This window comes from Sapajus apella, unplaced genomic scaffold (genome assembly GCF_009761245.1).
Source record: "Sapajus apella isolate SASKATOON/1434 unplaced genomic scaffold, GSC_monkey_1.0 scaffold77, whole genome shotgun sequence".
In the NCBI taxonomy this organism is placed as follows: Eukaryota; Metazoa; Chordata; class Mammalia; order Primates; family Cebidae; genus Sapajus; species Sapajus apella.
Window position 1 is genome coordinate 9,746,088 of NW_022437017.1, and position 14,618 is coordinate 9,760,705.

The following is a 14,618-nucleotide window of genomic DNA, read 5'->3' on the forward strand; positions in this document are numbered from 1 at the left end:
CTCTGGTACTAATGTCTGTATTGGTGAAAATGTAGCCCATCTTTGCCACCAAGAACAGGGGGCTGGGCACGGTGGCTCATGCCTGGAATCCCAGCACTTTGGGAGGCCGAGGTGGGTGGGTCACCTGAGGTCGGGAGTTTGAGACCAGCCTGACCAACAGAGAAACCCTGTGTCTACTAAAAATACAAAATCAGCCGGGTGTGATGGTGCGTGCCTGTAATCCCAGCTACTCAGGAGGCTGAGGCAGGAGAATCGCTTGAACCAGGGAGGCGGAGGTTGCAGTGAGCCGAGATCAGATCGTGCCATTGCCCTCCAGCCTGGGTGACAAGAGCAAAACTCTATCTCGAAAAAAAAATAAAAGCAGATCCTCAGGGAGGATCTGAGGTCCCATGGGGTTTCAACGTTCCTTTGCCAAAGCCCCTCAAATGCTTTCTCCCAGAGGCAGACCATGGCCTACAGCGTTTCAAGTCATCTTTAATGCAAAAGGGAGAGAGCCCAGCAAAGTCTGGGTTGAACAGTCATGCCACAAGGCAAGGACCCCCACCGTGTGCCCCCCAGCTCTCCCCCAGGACAGCCTCTCTGGGGGAAGCCACAGGAATGGAACTGGAGCCTGGGTCCCTGGCACCACCATGCAGGGGTCCACTCTGACCCTCAGGGCACTAGATACTCTGCAGCATGCGGAGGGCGTGGTGAAGGCGCTGGCGGGTGGCGGGGGCGCAGCCGTGGTTCCGAAGGACGTCCAGGGAGGAGGAGGTACCGGGGGGGCCCTGCTCCCAGAGGGTGAGCTGCAAACCCTCACCCTCGCCACTCAGCAACAGTTGGGCTGGGACTCCACTGAAGCTCATCTGCAAAGGGCGGGATGCCAGTCAAGGAGAGAAGGGTCCCCCTGCACCTGCCCCCAGCCCTGGCACTCCAGGAGGACACGTGAACACTAGACCTGGAGCCCCCAGCCTAGGCCCAAGTGTACCACTGTACAGCTGGGGAAACCGAGGCTCCCCTGCCCACAGTCTTCCAGCAAGACCCCTCTTTTTCTTTTTTTCTGTTTTGAGACAGAGTCTCGCTCTGTCACCCAGGCTGGAGTGCAATGGCGCGGTCTTGACTTGCTGCAACCTCTGCCTCCCAGGTTCAAGCGATTCTCCTGCCTCAGCCTCCCCAGTAGCTGGGATTACAGACACCCACCACCACACCTGGCTAATTTTTTGTATTTTTAGTAGAGAGGGAATTTCACCATATTAGGTTGGTCTCAAACTCCTGACCTCGCGATTCACCTGCCTCAGCCTCCCAAAATGCTGGGATTACAAGTGTGAGTCACCACGCCTGCCCCAACCCCTGAGTCTTAATCCCATGACCTTGGGAATAAAACCCCCTCCAAAAAAGGTCACTTGGGGACAGTCCCTTTTTTTTTTTTTTTTTTTTTTTTTTTAAATAAGACAGGGTTTCAGCATGTTGGCCAGGATGGTCTAGACCTTCTGACCTCATGCTCCACCTGCCTCAGCCTCTCAAAGTGTTGGGATTACAGGCGTGAGCCACTGCGCCGGCTTTTTCTTTTCTTTTCTTTTCTTTTTGAGACGGAGTTTCGCTCTTGTTGCCCAGGCTGGAGTGCAATGGCGCGATCTCGGCTCACCGCAACCTCCGCCTCCTGGGTTCAGGCAATTCTCCTGCCTCAGCCTCCTGAGTAGCTGGGATTACAGGCACGCACCACCATGCCCAGCTAATTTTTTGTATTTTTAGTAGAGACGGGGTTTCACCATGTTGACCAGGATGGTCTCGATCTCTTGACCTCGTGATCCACCCGCCTCGGCCTCCCAAAGTGCTGGGATTACAGGCATAAGCCACCGCGCCCGGCTTATTTTCTTTTTTTTGGTAAGAGACAGGGTCTTAAAAATAAAAAAGAGACAGGGTCTCGCTCTGTGGCCTAGGCTGGAGTGCAAAAGTACAATCATAGCTCACTGTAGCCTCGACCCTCCAGGCTCAAAGGATCCTCCCACCTCAGCCTCCCAAAGCGCTGGGAGGACAGGCGTGCGCCACGGCGCCTGGCCCAAAAATGTCATGTGTTTTCCATGCTGTGGTTTTTGTATTTAGGAACCAATAGTATTTTTTTCCCCAGGAGGCAGATGCTTCCTAGGGCTCCCCTAAAACCTACTCCATCAGAGCCCAGGTGGGCCAGGCCCCCACCCTGCCGAGCCCTGGTGGCCCCTGCGTTGGAGACCGGGGCTCACCTGCACCGTCCCATTGCTGAGCAGCAGCAGCAAAGCCTGCTCAGAGGCCAGGAAGCGCAGGAGGCAGAGGCCGGGTCCAGCAGGCGGTACGGGGGTGGGGAGGGTCCCCTCCTGTGGACGGACTTGGCTGAGGTCACGTGGAGCAGGGGTGTCCCCACCCCCAGCCCCCCGGCCCCCCAGGCTCTCACCTCCCGCAGCCCCCCGGCCCCCCAGGCTCTCACCTCCCGCAGCCGCCGCTGCAGGCACCTGGCAAAGAGCTGCAGCACGGCCAGCTTGGCGCCCAGCAGCCCCGGCACGTCCCTCAGGGTGAAGGTTTCCAGCCTCCCTCGGGCTGGCATGTAGCACACTTGGCTGGGGCCAGGATGCAGGGCGTCACCCTGGGCATCCCAGGCCACTGGACACCGTCTATCCCAATACACCCCCTGGAATGGCAGCTTGAAGGTCCAGCTCTGCCCTGGTCACACCTTATCCGTACGCTCGGTGCATGCCAATAAGGCCCCAATGTGCCCTCTGTCCTCCCCACTGTGGCTGTCAGCTTGTCCATCCTTCCACCCTGAACTCCATCCACATCCGGCCCCGCGCAGCCCAGGCCTCCGCCACAGCCCCTCCCCGCTGGCCCCCGTGCCACTCCCACTACAAAGACTGTGTTAAGGCTGGGCGAGGTGGCTCACACCTGTAATCCCAGCACTTTGGAAGGCCAGGGTGAACAGATCACCTGAGGTCAGGAGTTCAAGGCCAGCCTGGCCAACATGGCGCAATCCCTTCTGTACTAAATAAACAAAAAATTCCAGCCTGACCAACATGGTGAAACCCCATCTCTACCAAAAATACAAAAATTAGCCAGGCATGGTGGGGCACCCCTGTAATCCCAGCTACGTGGGAGGCTGAGGCAGGAGAATCACTTGAACCCGGGATGCAGAGGCTGCAGTGAGCAGAGATTGGCTGCACTCTAGCCTGGGCGACAAGAGTGAAACCCTGTCTCAAAAACAACAAACAGACAGGGTCGCCTGGCACTCTCAGGAGCCGGGGTGGGCAGATCACCTGAGGTCCGGAGTTCAAGACTGGCCTGGCCAACATGGAGAAACTCAGTCTCTACTAAAAATACAGAATTATTCGGGGGTGGTGGTGCATGCCTGTAATCCCAGCTACTTGGGAGACTGAGGCAGGAGAATCACTTGAACCCAGGAGGCGGAGGCTGCAGTGAGCCAAGATCACACCATTGCACTCCAGCCTGGGCAACAAGAGTGAAACTCCATCTCAAAAGAGAGAGAGAGAGAGAGAGAGAGAGAGAGAGACAGGGTCTCGTTCTGCCACGCAGGCTGGAGTGCAGTGGTGCAATCATAGCTCACTGCAGCCTCGACTTCTCAGGCTCAAATGATTCTCCCACCTCAGCCACCCAAGTAGCTGAGACTACTGATGCATACCCCTGCAGCTGCCTAATTTAAAAAAATGTTTTTGTACAGATGGGGTCTTGCGATGTGGGCCAGCTGATCTCTTTTTTTTTCTTTTTTCTTTTTTTTTAAAGATGGGGTTTCACCATGATGGCCAGGCTGGTCTTGAACTCCTGACCTCAGGTGATCCACCCACCTCGGCCTCCCAAAGTGCTTCGATTACAGGCGTGAGCCGCTGCGCTCGGCCGGGCCAGCTGATCTCAGACTCCTGGCTCAAGTGATCCTGGAACCCCAGTCTCTCACACTGCCAGGATTACAGGCGTGTACCACCACGCCCAGATAATCTTTAAAATTTTTAGGCTGGGCGTGGTGGCTCACACCTGTAATCCCAGAACTTTGGGAGGCTGAGGGAGTCAGATCACGCGGTCAGGAGATCGATACCAGCCTGGCCAACGTGGCAAAACTGTCTCTACTAAAAATACCAAAAATTAGCCGGGCGCCTCTAGTCCCAGCTACTTGGGAGGCTGAGGCAGGTGAGTTGTCTGAACACAGGAGGCAGAGGCTCCTCTACAAAAAAATTTTTTTGTAGAGATGGGGTCTTGCTATGTTGTCCAGGCTGATCTCGATCTCCTGGGCTCAAGCAGTCCTCCTGCCTTGGCCTCCCAAAGCACAAGGCTGCTTCTTGTCATTCACGTCACGTTGTCAGAGACCCCTTCCCCTTCCCCCCGCTCACACTACTGAGATTCACCTCCCCTCCTAGTCTGCCTTTTCACTGGGTTCGTTTCCTACAGAAAAGCACTTAGTCATTTATTTGTTTAGCGTTGTTCTCCCGACCAGACGGTGAGCCCCTGCAGGTGTGCACAGTAGATGCTTAATAAATACCTGAGAGATGAATGAAAAAAAGGGCTGGGGGGGGATGTGCCTGGTCCCCCAGGGCACAGGAGGCCCACAACTTACCCTCCGGGGGGACGCAGGGCCATATGAGTGCCATCCCGAAGCAGGATGCCACTGCCCCCGTCTGAGAGCTGGTAGCCAAAGCCGTACTTGCTGGAATAATCTACCCACTTGGAGGCCCAGAGGATGGGCTGCTGCTCTCCCAGGGGGTCCTGAGTGGCTGGGCACAAACAGAGGTACGCTGAGCCAGGCATCAGAGTCAGGCATATAGTAGTTGCTCAATAAATGCGATGGACTGAAGCCATGGATGAGGCCCTTCCCGTGGCGGGGACTGGGCAGGGGCTTGGGGGCTTCAGTGGTGTATTCTAGCAGATGAGACGTCAACAGAAGCCGGGGAATAGTAACTGATTTCTGGCTTGCAGAGGGAGACTCTAGGGATCCCAGCACACCCCTGGGAATGAGCAATTCTCAAATGCTTGCAATGCTCTGAAATTACTACACGTTTCTGTTTTTTTTTTGAGGCAGAGTCTCCCCGTCGCCCAGGCTGGAGTGCAGTGGTGCGATCTCAGCTCACTGCAACCTCCACATCCCAGGTTCAAGCGATTCTCTTAGCTCAGCCTCCCAAGTGGCTGGGATTAGAAGCTTCCACCACCACACCTGGCTAATTTTTGTATTTTTAGTGAAGACAGGGTTTGTCATGTTGGCCAGGCCAACATGGCCTGATGGACACCATCCTGGCTAACACGGTGAAACCCCATCTCTACTAAAAACACAAAAAATTAGCCGGGGTGGTGGGGTGCGCCTGTAGTCCCAGCTACTCAGGAGGCTGAGGCAGGGGAATCCCTTGAACCCAGCAGGAGGAGGGGGCAGGAGGTGTGGGTCAGTGGAGGCTCAGGGAGAGGGAGGGGAGGAAGAGGGGCTGGGTTCTGGGACATTGGGGGTAAGGGGATCCCGCCTTGGAGTGTGGCCCGTGAGCACAGGGCTCCGTGTGATGTCCCAAGCCGCGTCTCACTTACTGGGTCTCTCTGGGCCTTCTCTTTGGGTTTCTAACAAGACCTTGTCACGAATTTAAAAGACCCCAGGCCCTGAAAGGATAAGGCTGCCCCTGGAACCCTCTGTGCCAGGCTCTGCACACAGGAGGGCTAATCCCTCGCCTGATGTCACCATGCCCAGGGGCCTCCCTCACCCCCAGAAATACCCAGGAGGGCCATGGATGGGAATGAAGGCAATTTTCCTTGGCTCCTAAGAGAATGGGTGGCCCTGGGGGCTGGGCCGGGCCCCTACCCGGAGGGCCTGCGTCCACACACAGCTGCAGGTGTCTCAGGGCCGCCTCCACCTCCGGCTGTCGGCTCCCCTCGGGCCCTGGGAGGACAGGTGTCTGTGGCGCAGACGGGGCTGGGTTCCCACCACCAGGGCTCCTCCAACCAGCCCCACTGCCGCGGCTGCCCACAGGACCAGCTCATCCTCAACCCCGAGGCGCATTCCCACTGGACGGTGGGACCCTGGCAAGCTGCAGTCTTGTTCCCCCTGACTTGGAATTCCTCACTCCCCACCTGCAGCCCCAGGCTGGAACAGGATCTGCTCACCAGCCAGGTCACTCTGCAGGGTCCCTTGTGCAATCAGGTGGATGGGGGCTTCCAGGCAGGGAACCCCTTTCGCAGTCAGGGAGCTCTGAGGCGGGAGTGGCAGGGGTGAGGGGCTGGCCCCAGCCCCGGGGAGAGGCGTGAGGTGGGTGGGGGGCTCAGCCCCTGCCTGCGCCTGCCGTGCTCTGCACACAGAGGCACTGCTTCCCCCTGGGATGCAGCCTCGGTGTGTCTTGGAGGCATACAGTAGGCGCTCAATAAATGCCATGGACTGAAGCCATGGATGGGACCCTTCCTGTGGCCTGGAGCCTGGCCCTTGGAAAGCCCCAGGTCAGTGGGCACAGCTGGACACAGAGGGATCCTAGCTTCAGTGGGTCAGGATGGGACAGGGGAGGGGGCCGGGCTTGGAGTCCCCAGAAGGGGTTGAAGCTCTGCCCAGCGGTTCGGAGAAGCAGGCCTGGAAAAGGGGGTTCAGCAGGGGCCAAGCCTCCCTCCCCCTGTCCCTCCCGTGTCTCACCTCGCTGCCCAACTCCATGGAGTCAGGGTTGGGCCCATCTTCTCCTGGACCCGAGGCCTCTTTAGGTGTGAAGGGGCCTGAGGGAGGCACAGGCCTTGGCAGGGGGAGCCTGGGCCCCAAGCAGCAGGGAGGCACCTGCCACCCACACCCACCCCTGATGTGGAGACAGCAGAACAGGTAGCAGGTGTGTGCAGGTGGGCAGGTAGCAGGTGTGTGCAGGTGGGCAGGTGTGTGCAGGTGGGCAGGTGGCAGGTGTGTGCAGGTGGGCAGGTGTGTGCAGATGGGCAGGTGAGTGCAGGTAGCAGGTGTGTGCAGATTGGCAGGTGTGTGCAGGTAGCAGGTATGTGCAGGTGGGCAGGTGTGTGCAGATGGGCAGGTGTGTGCAGGTGGGCCGGTAGCAGGTGTGTGCAGGTGGGCAGGAGTGGGCAGGCGTGAGCAGGGAGCAGGGTGGCACTTACAGGGTGGCCGGCACTGGGTGAGCAGCAGCTGGCCCACCTTCCGGAAGATCCTGCCCAGAGGCGGGGGTGCAGTGAAGATGGGGGGACTGTGGCAAGAGTGGGCTGGCAGCCGGTCTGGAGTGAAACCCTTTGGATGGGGGATTTGGGGTCACCCCTGGCCTGCGGGGAAGCCTGGCCTCGCCTCAGCAGGGCAGGCTCTGGCACATCCCAAGCTGGAGACCCCACGCCAGGGAACACCGCCCACCTGCGTGAAGAAGTCGTCCTGCAGCAGGTGGTCCAGGCTGGGCCGCTCGGCAGGGTTGGGTGCCAGGAGGCGGGCGATGAGGCGGCGTGCACCAGGGGACAGGTGAGCGGGTTCGGGGTAACGGCCCTCGCGGATGTTTTGGTACATCTCCGACAGGGGTGAGGCCGTGAAGGGCGGGTTGCCAGTCAGCACCGTGTACCTGGGCCAGGTGGGGGCAAGAACCTGGCATCCAGCATCGCTCACAGCTACCCCTGCTCCATTGGCCAGACCAGCCACACAGTCTGCCTGTTCACACCAAATCCGCTTCTCTACCCCCAGCACACCTGTTCACACCAAATCTGCTTCCCCACCCCCCAGCCCACCTGTTCACACCGACTCTGCTTCCCCACCTCCCAATCCACCTGTTCACACCGAATGCGCTTCCCCATCTCCCAATATCCACCTGCACCTGGCACCCTGTGCACATGGTGGACCCTGTTTGGCGCACACCAGCGTCTGTCTGTCCCCTGCCTGCACCTGGCTCGCCCTGCACTCAGCTGCATACGCCTTTCCAATTCTTCTAAGTTTTTTTTTTTTTTTGGTGGTTTTTTTTTTTTTTTTTTTTTTGAGACGGAGTTTCGCTCTTGTTACCCAGGCTGGAGTGCAATGGCGCGATCTCGGCTCACCGCAACCTCCACCTCCTGGGTTCAGGCAATTCTCCTGCCTCAGCCTCCTGAGTAGCCGGGATTACAGGCACGCGCCACCATGCCCAGCTAATTTTTTGTATTTTTAGTAGAGACGGGGTTTCACCTTGTTGACCAGGATGGTCTCGATCTCTTGACATTGTGATCCACCCGCCTCGGCCTCCCAAAGTGCTGGGATTACAGGCTTGAGCCACCGCGCCCGGCTAAGTTTTTTCTTTAAAGACAGGGTGGTGTTCTGTCACCCAGCCTGGAGTGCAGTAGTGTGATCACAGCTCGCTGCAGCCTCTGCCTCCTGAGCTTGAGCGATCCTCCTGCCTCAGCCTCCTGAAGCTCTAGGATTACAGGCGTGAGTCACCGCGCCCAGCCTCCACCTTCCAATGCCATCACATGCCTGCTCCCACCTGCCCTGCTCCCACACACAACCCATCCCTGTGTCCACACGCCCTGACCTGCCTGTGCACGGCCACCTGCCCACACCTGTCCCCGTCCTCCCTCACACACACGCATCCCCACACATCCTGTTCATACTGCACACTTGGTGGGGACAGGTGCCTGTTCTGCCCGCCCCACTCTGTGCACCTGTCCCCATCTGTTTTGTGCGGGCTCCCACCTGCTGAACCTGCCCACCTGGAGGCCCTGCCCACCATTCCCAGGACCCCACTCACATGACGCAGCCCAGAGCCCAGATGTCCGACTGGCAGGAGTGCCCGTTTCTGGATACAACCTCTGGGGCCAGGAAGTTAGGGGTCCCACAGAGCACCCTAGGAGGGACATCATGGGGGGCTCAGGAAGGCCGGGATCCACATGCCAGACTTCAGGGCCAGCCGTGCCCACCCGGACAGACTGCTCAGAGCCCCCTGCTCTCACCCGTGGCAGCGGCCCCCTGGCCCCACCTTGGCAGCCAGCCCCAGGTCTCCGATCTTCACCTCCATGTTCTTGTTAAGGAGGAAGTTACCTGCCAGGGGGAGGGGCAGCGTGCATGGGGGCGGATCTGAGCCCACCTCCTGACGCCCCTGCCCACAGGTCCCCTTCCGGGCACTCACTGGGCTTCAGGTCTCGGTGCACGATGCGTCGCTGGTGCAGGTAGCGCAGGCCGCTGACCAGGCCCCGTAGGTAGTAGCGCACCTCTGGCTCTGTCAGTGTCTGCCGCGCCCTCAGCACGTGGGCCAAAGACTGCAGGTGGCAGTCCCGGTGCCCAGTGGCCCCGCGTTAGAAGGCAAAGGTAAGCTCAACCTGGCCAAGGTGGCATGGCTGATTATGGCATGAGCACAGGTGAGTTCAGACGAACCCCAATAGGAGCCCAGGTGGCCACTGAGTGAGGCACCTTTCCCCACCGGCACAGCCACCCGGCTCCGGTCCCGCATGTGGCACCACCTTGAGGGTGAACACGGCACTGGTCGGCGTGCCCGTCAGTTTGGGAAGGGCCACATGATCAGCAGGGAAAATGGGGCACATTCTGGCCGAGGTGGGCCCAGGTGCGCTCAGGTATCATGAAGAGGGCACAGTGAGTTCAAGGCGGTGTATGAAGGCATGACTGGTTTCAACCAGGCCAAGGTGGGTACAGCTGAGTGCAGGAGGGGCACAGGTGACCACAGGCAGGCACAGGGGCATGCTGGGGGGTACAGGTGGGCATGGGTGAGTCCAAGGAGGGCAAGAAGAAGCAAATACATTCTGATAGGCCCAGGCAGTCATGGGTGAGTCCAAGATGGGCCTGATGAGCACGGCATAAGCAGGGCCCAGGTGTGCCCAGGTGAGTAAAAGTTGGGCACAAATAGCCCTACATGGGCATGGGAAGCGCTGGTGACTGGGCACCAGCAGAGGGCACATGGGGTGGTACAGAGGGTAGCAGCGAGGTGCAGATGGACCCGGGTGGACGCAGGTGGGCACAGCTGACATGAATGCCGCCCTCTCCCCGCCCCTGGGCACCTGGCGGCTGCAGTACTCCAGCACCATGTACACGTGGTCGCGGTCAGCAAAGTGTCCGTGGAAAGCCACGATGTTGCGGTGTCGCAGGCGGCTGTGCAGGGCAATCTCACGCTCCACCTGCAGGCACGGCCCCGACATGTGCCCACTGCAGGGGGGCACCGGCTGCAGGAGGCTCCCTTGCCACGTGTACCCTCACCTAGGTCTGGGACAAAAGGGCAGGGGCTTTGTCAAGACACGCTGTGGGGTGTGGGCCTGGCTCTGATGGGGACACACACCTTTCCCCGTGGGCGAAGCCGACCGGCCCCGGCCCCGCCACGTGGCACCACCTTGAGGGCGAACACGGCGCTGGTGGACATGTCGGTCAGTTTGTAGCAGCGGCTGAAGGCGCCCTGTGGGGAGGGTCAGCCGGATCAGCGGGCAGGGGTGCACATCTGTGCAAGCTGGCAGTGTGTACAGAGGCACAGGCAGCCAGGGACGCAGCTGTAGCCAGGTCTTTTCTCACACACACACACACACATATGCACACACAGACATACACAGACACACACACACAGACACATAGACACACTGGACAAAACACGACTTCCACCCTCCCTCCTGGACACACAAGACATGACACAAGAAGGCACAGAGACACAGACACATCCACGCCTGGTGCATACAAGCCATGGACCACAGGACAGCGTCGGATGTGTAACGTCATGTCTGAAGGAGACACACAAACACATAAAACCCACACGCACTATCACCATACATGGACACAACACGACACCCAGACACACAACACAACGACCGGACACACAAAGGCACGACGCACAAACACAACAGGTGAACAAACAACACAACAGCCAGACACAGCGCAGGAACACACAAATATATGAACACACAACGCTCAGACATACAGTCACCATGCATGGACACACAACACCCAGACACCAGAACACAACATCCAGACCCACAGTCACCATGGATGGTCATACAACACCCAGACACACAAGGCAACGACTGGACACACAAAGGCACGATGCACAAACACAACAGGTGAACAGCAACACAGCACCCGGACACACAGACACACGGCCACACACACGAACGCCCCACGGCACCCAGAGGCTTGGACGCGGGGGACACAGACGCGCCACACTCACAGCCGCACCGAGAGGCCGAGCCGCACGCCCACACCCCGGACACGCAACCCACGGGCACGCCGCACAACGCGCCAAACGCGGTTCCCGCCACGCGAAACCCCGCACGGGAGGCCCCGCGGACTCGGACGCGCGCCCGCGCCAGACCCCGCGCTCGCAGGGACGTGCCACGCACACCGCGCGGGATCGCCCGCGCCCCCCGGGACGCCCCCCGGGACCCCCGCCCAGCCCGGCCCGGCCCCGCTCTCCCGCGGACTCGGGGCACGGGGCCCCCACCGTGCCGATCAGCTTCCCGCGCCTGTACACGCGGCCCGAGCCCGGGTCTCGCAGGAAGGCGGCGACCAGGGGGCGGCTCCTGCGCCGCCGCGGCCCCTGCTCCATCGCGCGGGCTCTGGGGCAGCCGGGCCCGGACCGCCGCTCCAGGGCCGCTCCGGGGCCGCTCTGGGGGCGCGCGTCGCTCGCGCGCGTCTTATTGGCCACGGGGTGGGGAAGGGGCGGAGCCCGGACGCGGGGGCACGTCTTATTGGCCACGGGGTGGGGGGGGGGCGGAGCTCGGGCGCGGGGGCGCGTCTTATTGGCCACGGGGGGGGGGGGCGGAGCCCGGGCGCGGGGCCGTGCCGCGGGAGGGGCAGGTGCCCCGCAGGTGCGCTGGGGGCGCGTGGGCGGCGGGGACACCGTGGCTGGGGAAGTTCCAGGGACCAGAGCGCGCCCGAGCCCTGCGCGCCAACCGGGTGCCAGGGCCCGCGCTGAGCGCGTGAGCTCCTCCAACCTGCATCTCCGGGCTGGCTGGGATCCGCTGATGCGCTCGCATTACTGAGCGGGAAACTGAGGCTCTCTCGTGGGTGGGGGGTTGGGGGCTTCGGGGGTTCTCTCCCCCAAAGCGCGCTGGAGGTATGAGCCTCGTCGTTATGAACGTGTGCCATTTCGGGGCCTCCCTGCTGGCGGGTTCCTGGGGCCCACATGAAAACGTGGGGCTTGTTCGCCTTGGGCACTGGGCAGCCACAGCAGAATTCGGAGCGGTAGAGAAGCCCAGCGTCTGTGGTGCTGGCGCTGGTGGGGAGGGCGGGGAGGACTGGGGCAGGGACCCAGGAGGCAGGACCGGGGCTTGGGGACCCATGGGCTGGGGTCCGACAGGGGTAGTGGTTGTCCTGTATGGGGAGCTTCAGCTGGGAGAAGGGATGGGCTGCGTGGAGCGACAGGTGGACCCTGGGGTTTGTGACTCCTGCACCGACAGCCAGGCGGGGACGTCCTTGAAATGGCGACCGAGGCAGCTGGGTGGGAAGACAGCGAGGGCTTGGAACCGCCCCGACCGCCCTGCCCCAGACTCCGGTGCACCCCTTCCCTGGTGAGCTCTCCCCTCACCCTTCCACCCGGCCTGGGACACAAGGACGGGCCTTGTCCCCATTGGACAGGTGAGACGTTGAGACCCAGGGACGTGAAGTCGCTCAAGTCAGCCCAGGAAAGGGCAGCGCTGGGTTTGAATCCCGGCAGCCGCTCCTGGATGCCGCGGTATTAATCCCCAAATGTTACATAACACCCCGAATGGGGAGGGATTAGCTGGGCTCTGTGGGACTGGAATTTTCCAGGGACCAGATTTCGAAATCTGGCCCGGCCACACCACTAGGGATAGGAAACACCTCCTGAGCTGTCACATGTCCACCCGGTGTCACCTACAGGGCCTGATGCATTGGACGGGGCAGAGTTCGGGCACCTGTGCAGGGGTTCTCGTCCCAGTGCCAGGGTGGAATCTTCCTCTGTGGGGCAACCTGGCTGCCCCTGGGGAGCCCAAGTCCCCTGCTAATGAGAATCAGGTGAGGCAGCACGAGGAGGACAGCTGGGGGCCCGAGTGTCTGAGCAGTCACACGACTGCCACCCTGGAATCCTCTGGGGACAGAAAGCCAGTTCCTTCTTATGTATTTATTTATTGAGACAGAGTCTTTCTCTGTCGCCCAGGCTAGAGTGCAGTGCTGTGATCTTGGCTCACTGCAACCTCCACCCCCTGGGTTCAAGTGCTTCTCCTGCCTCAGCTTCCCGAACAGCTGGGACTACAGGTATGTGCCACGACACCGGGCTATTTTTTATTTTTTGTATTTTTAATAGAGAAGGGGGTTTCACCATGTTGGTCAGGCTGGTGTCGAACTCCTGACCTCCAATGGCCCGCATGCCTCGGACTCCCAAAGTGCTGGGATGACAGGCTTGAGCCACTGTGCTTGGCTTCCAGTTCCTTCTGGATAAAACCCGTCCGTCCTGGCGTCAGTTCAGGCCTCTGTTAAGCACCCACCGTATATGGGCCTGGGTCAGGCTGTGCCAGCCCAAGACAGACCCAGTCCTGCCCTCGTAAAAGGATCCCAGCTTAAGGGACTGCAAGAATGTCCAAGACTTAACCAAGTCGGGGTCAGGGAGAGCTCTGGAGGTGGAAGGGAGTGAGCCAGCCATTCTGGGCAGTAATTTGTCCCTCAGGCTAGCACTGTTCTTAGCCCTGTGATACAGACGAGGAACTGAGGCTCCAGGCTCCAAGCGGCCGGTGCGCCAGCTCGGGATCACGGCACGCTGCGTGTGGCTGAGCCTGGAATCTAGGTGGGCGAGATCCAGAGCTCCTGGTTCCCCCTACAATAGGTCTGTCCCTCCTCCAGGCCCCCGGCCGTCCCAGGGAGCCATGCCAGGCAGCACCCTCGTGCTGGGGCGGGCGTCTGAGCTTCCTCGGGGGAAAGAAATCGGAGTTCCTGGCCTGGAGCCTCACAGCCTGCCTGTCAGCTGATGCTCCTTGCACGGAGAACAGCTCACCCTCCCTCTCCCCTGGGCGCCCGCTGCTTTTCCTGGCTGAGACTCTGCTTTGGAGCTGGGAAAGGCCTCCTGCTCCAAGCCTGTGCCCCTCTGAGCAGGAACCCTGTCCCCCAGCCTATGTGAGCCCCCCTAACCAGCTGGCCGTGTCCCCTGCCCTGCCCCAGGCTCCCTACGTACCCCAGCCTGGCCCTTGGGGAGTTTTGGGGTGCTAAGGACAAATGCCCTCCAAGACGCCCCTTGGCTCTCCCTGGGGGGTCAGAGGGACTGCTGATGAGTACCAGTCTCCTTCTGGGGTGATGAAAAGGTTTTAGAATTAAAGAGAATGATGGTTGCTCAACAATGAGTGTGGTAAATGCCACTGAATTGGGCACTTTTTAAAAGGGTAAATTTTATGTTGTGTGAATTTCACCTCAAAGGCTAAAAACAAATGGGGAGAGGGATTGGCTGGGTGAGGTGACTCACACCTGTAATCCCAGCACTTTGGGAAGCTGAGGCGGGCGGATCATCTGAGGTCAGGAGTTCGAGACCAGCCTGGCCCACATGGCAAAACCCCATCTCTACTAAAGATACAAAAACTGGTTGGGCGTGGAGGTACAAGACTGTGGTCCCAGCTACTCGGGACGCTGAGGCGGGAGAATCACTTGAACCCAGGATGCAGAGATTGCAGTGAGCCGACCGCACTCCAACCTTGGCGACAGAGTGAGACTCCCTCTCAAAAATGAGGTAAGAAAAAAAAGAGGACCAGGCACGGTGGCTCACGCCTGTGATCCCAGC

The 14,618-nt window shown here is 60.1% G+C and overlaps 1 protein-coding gene across 1 annotated transcript; it reads right to left on the reverse strand.

The window, feature by feature from the left end:
• Nucleotides 1-427: 427 nt before the first annotated feature.
• On the reverse strand, nt 428-11,498 carry PLK5 (polo like kinase 5). The gene is given in 15 exon segments (XM_032252400.1): nt 428-845; nt 2,220-2,330; nt 4,568-4,609; nt 4,612-4,724; nt 5,789-5,866; nt 6,091-6,175; nt 6,605-6,681; nt 7,063-7,189; nt 7,307-7,505; nt 8,655-8,750; nt 8,857-8,944; nt 9,033-9,162; nt 9,916-10,032; nt 10,191-10,304; nt 11,337-11,498. Coding segments are annotated over 15 exon segments (1,668 nt in total). The 5' UTR covers nt 11,442-11,498; the 3' UTR covers nt 428-659.
• Nucleotides 11,499-14,618: the final 3,120 nt, after the last annotated feature.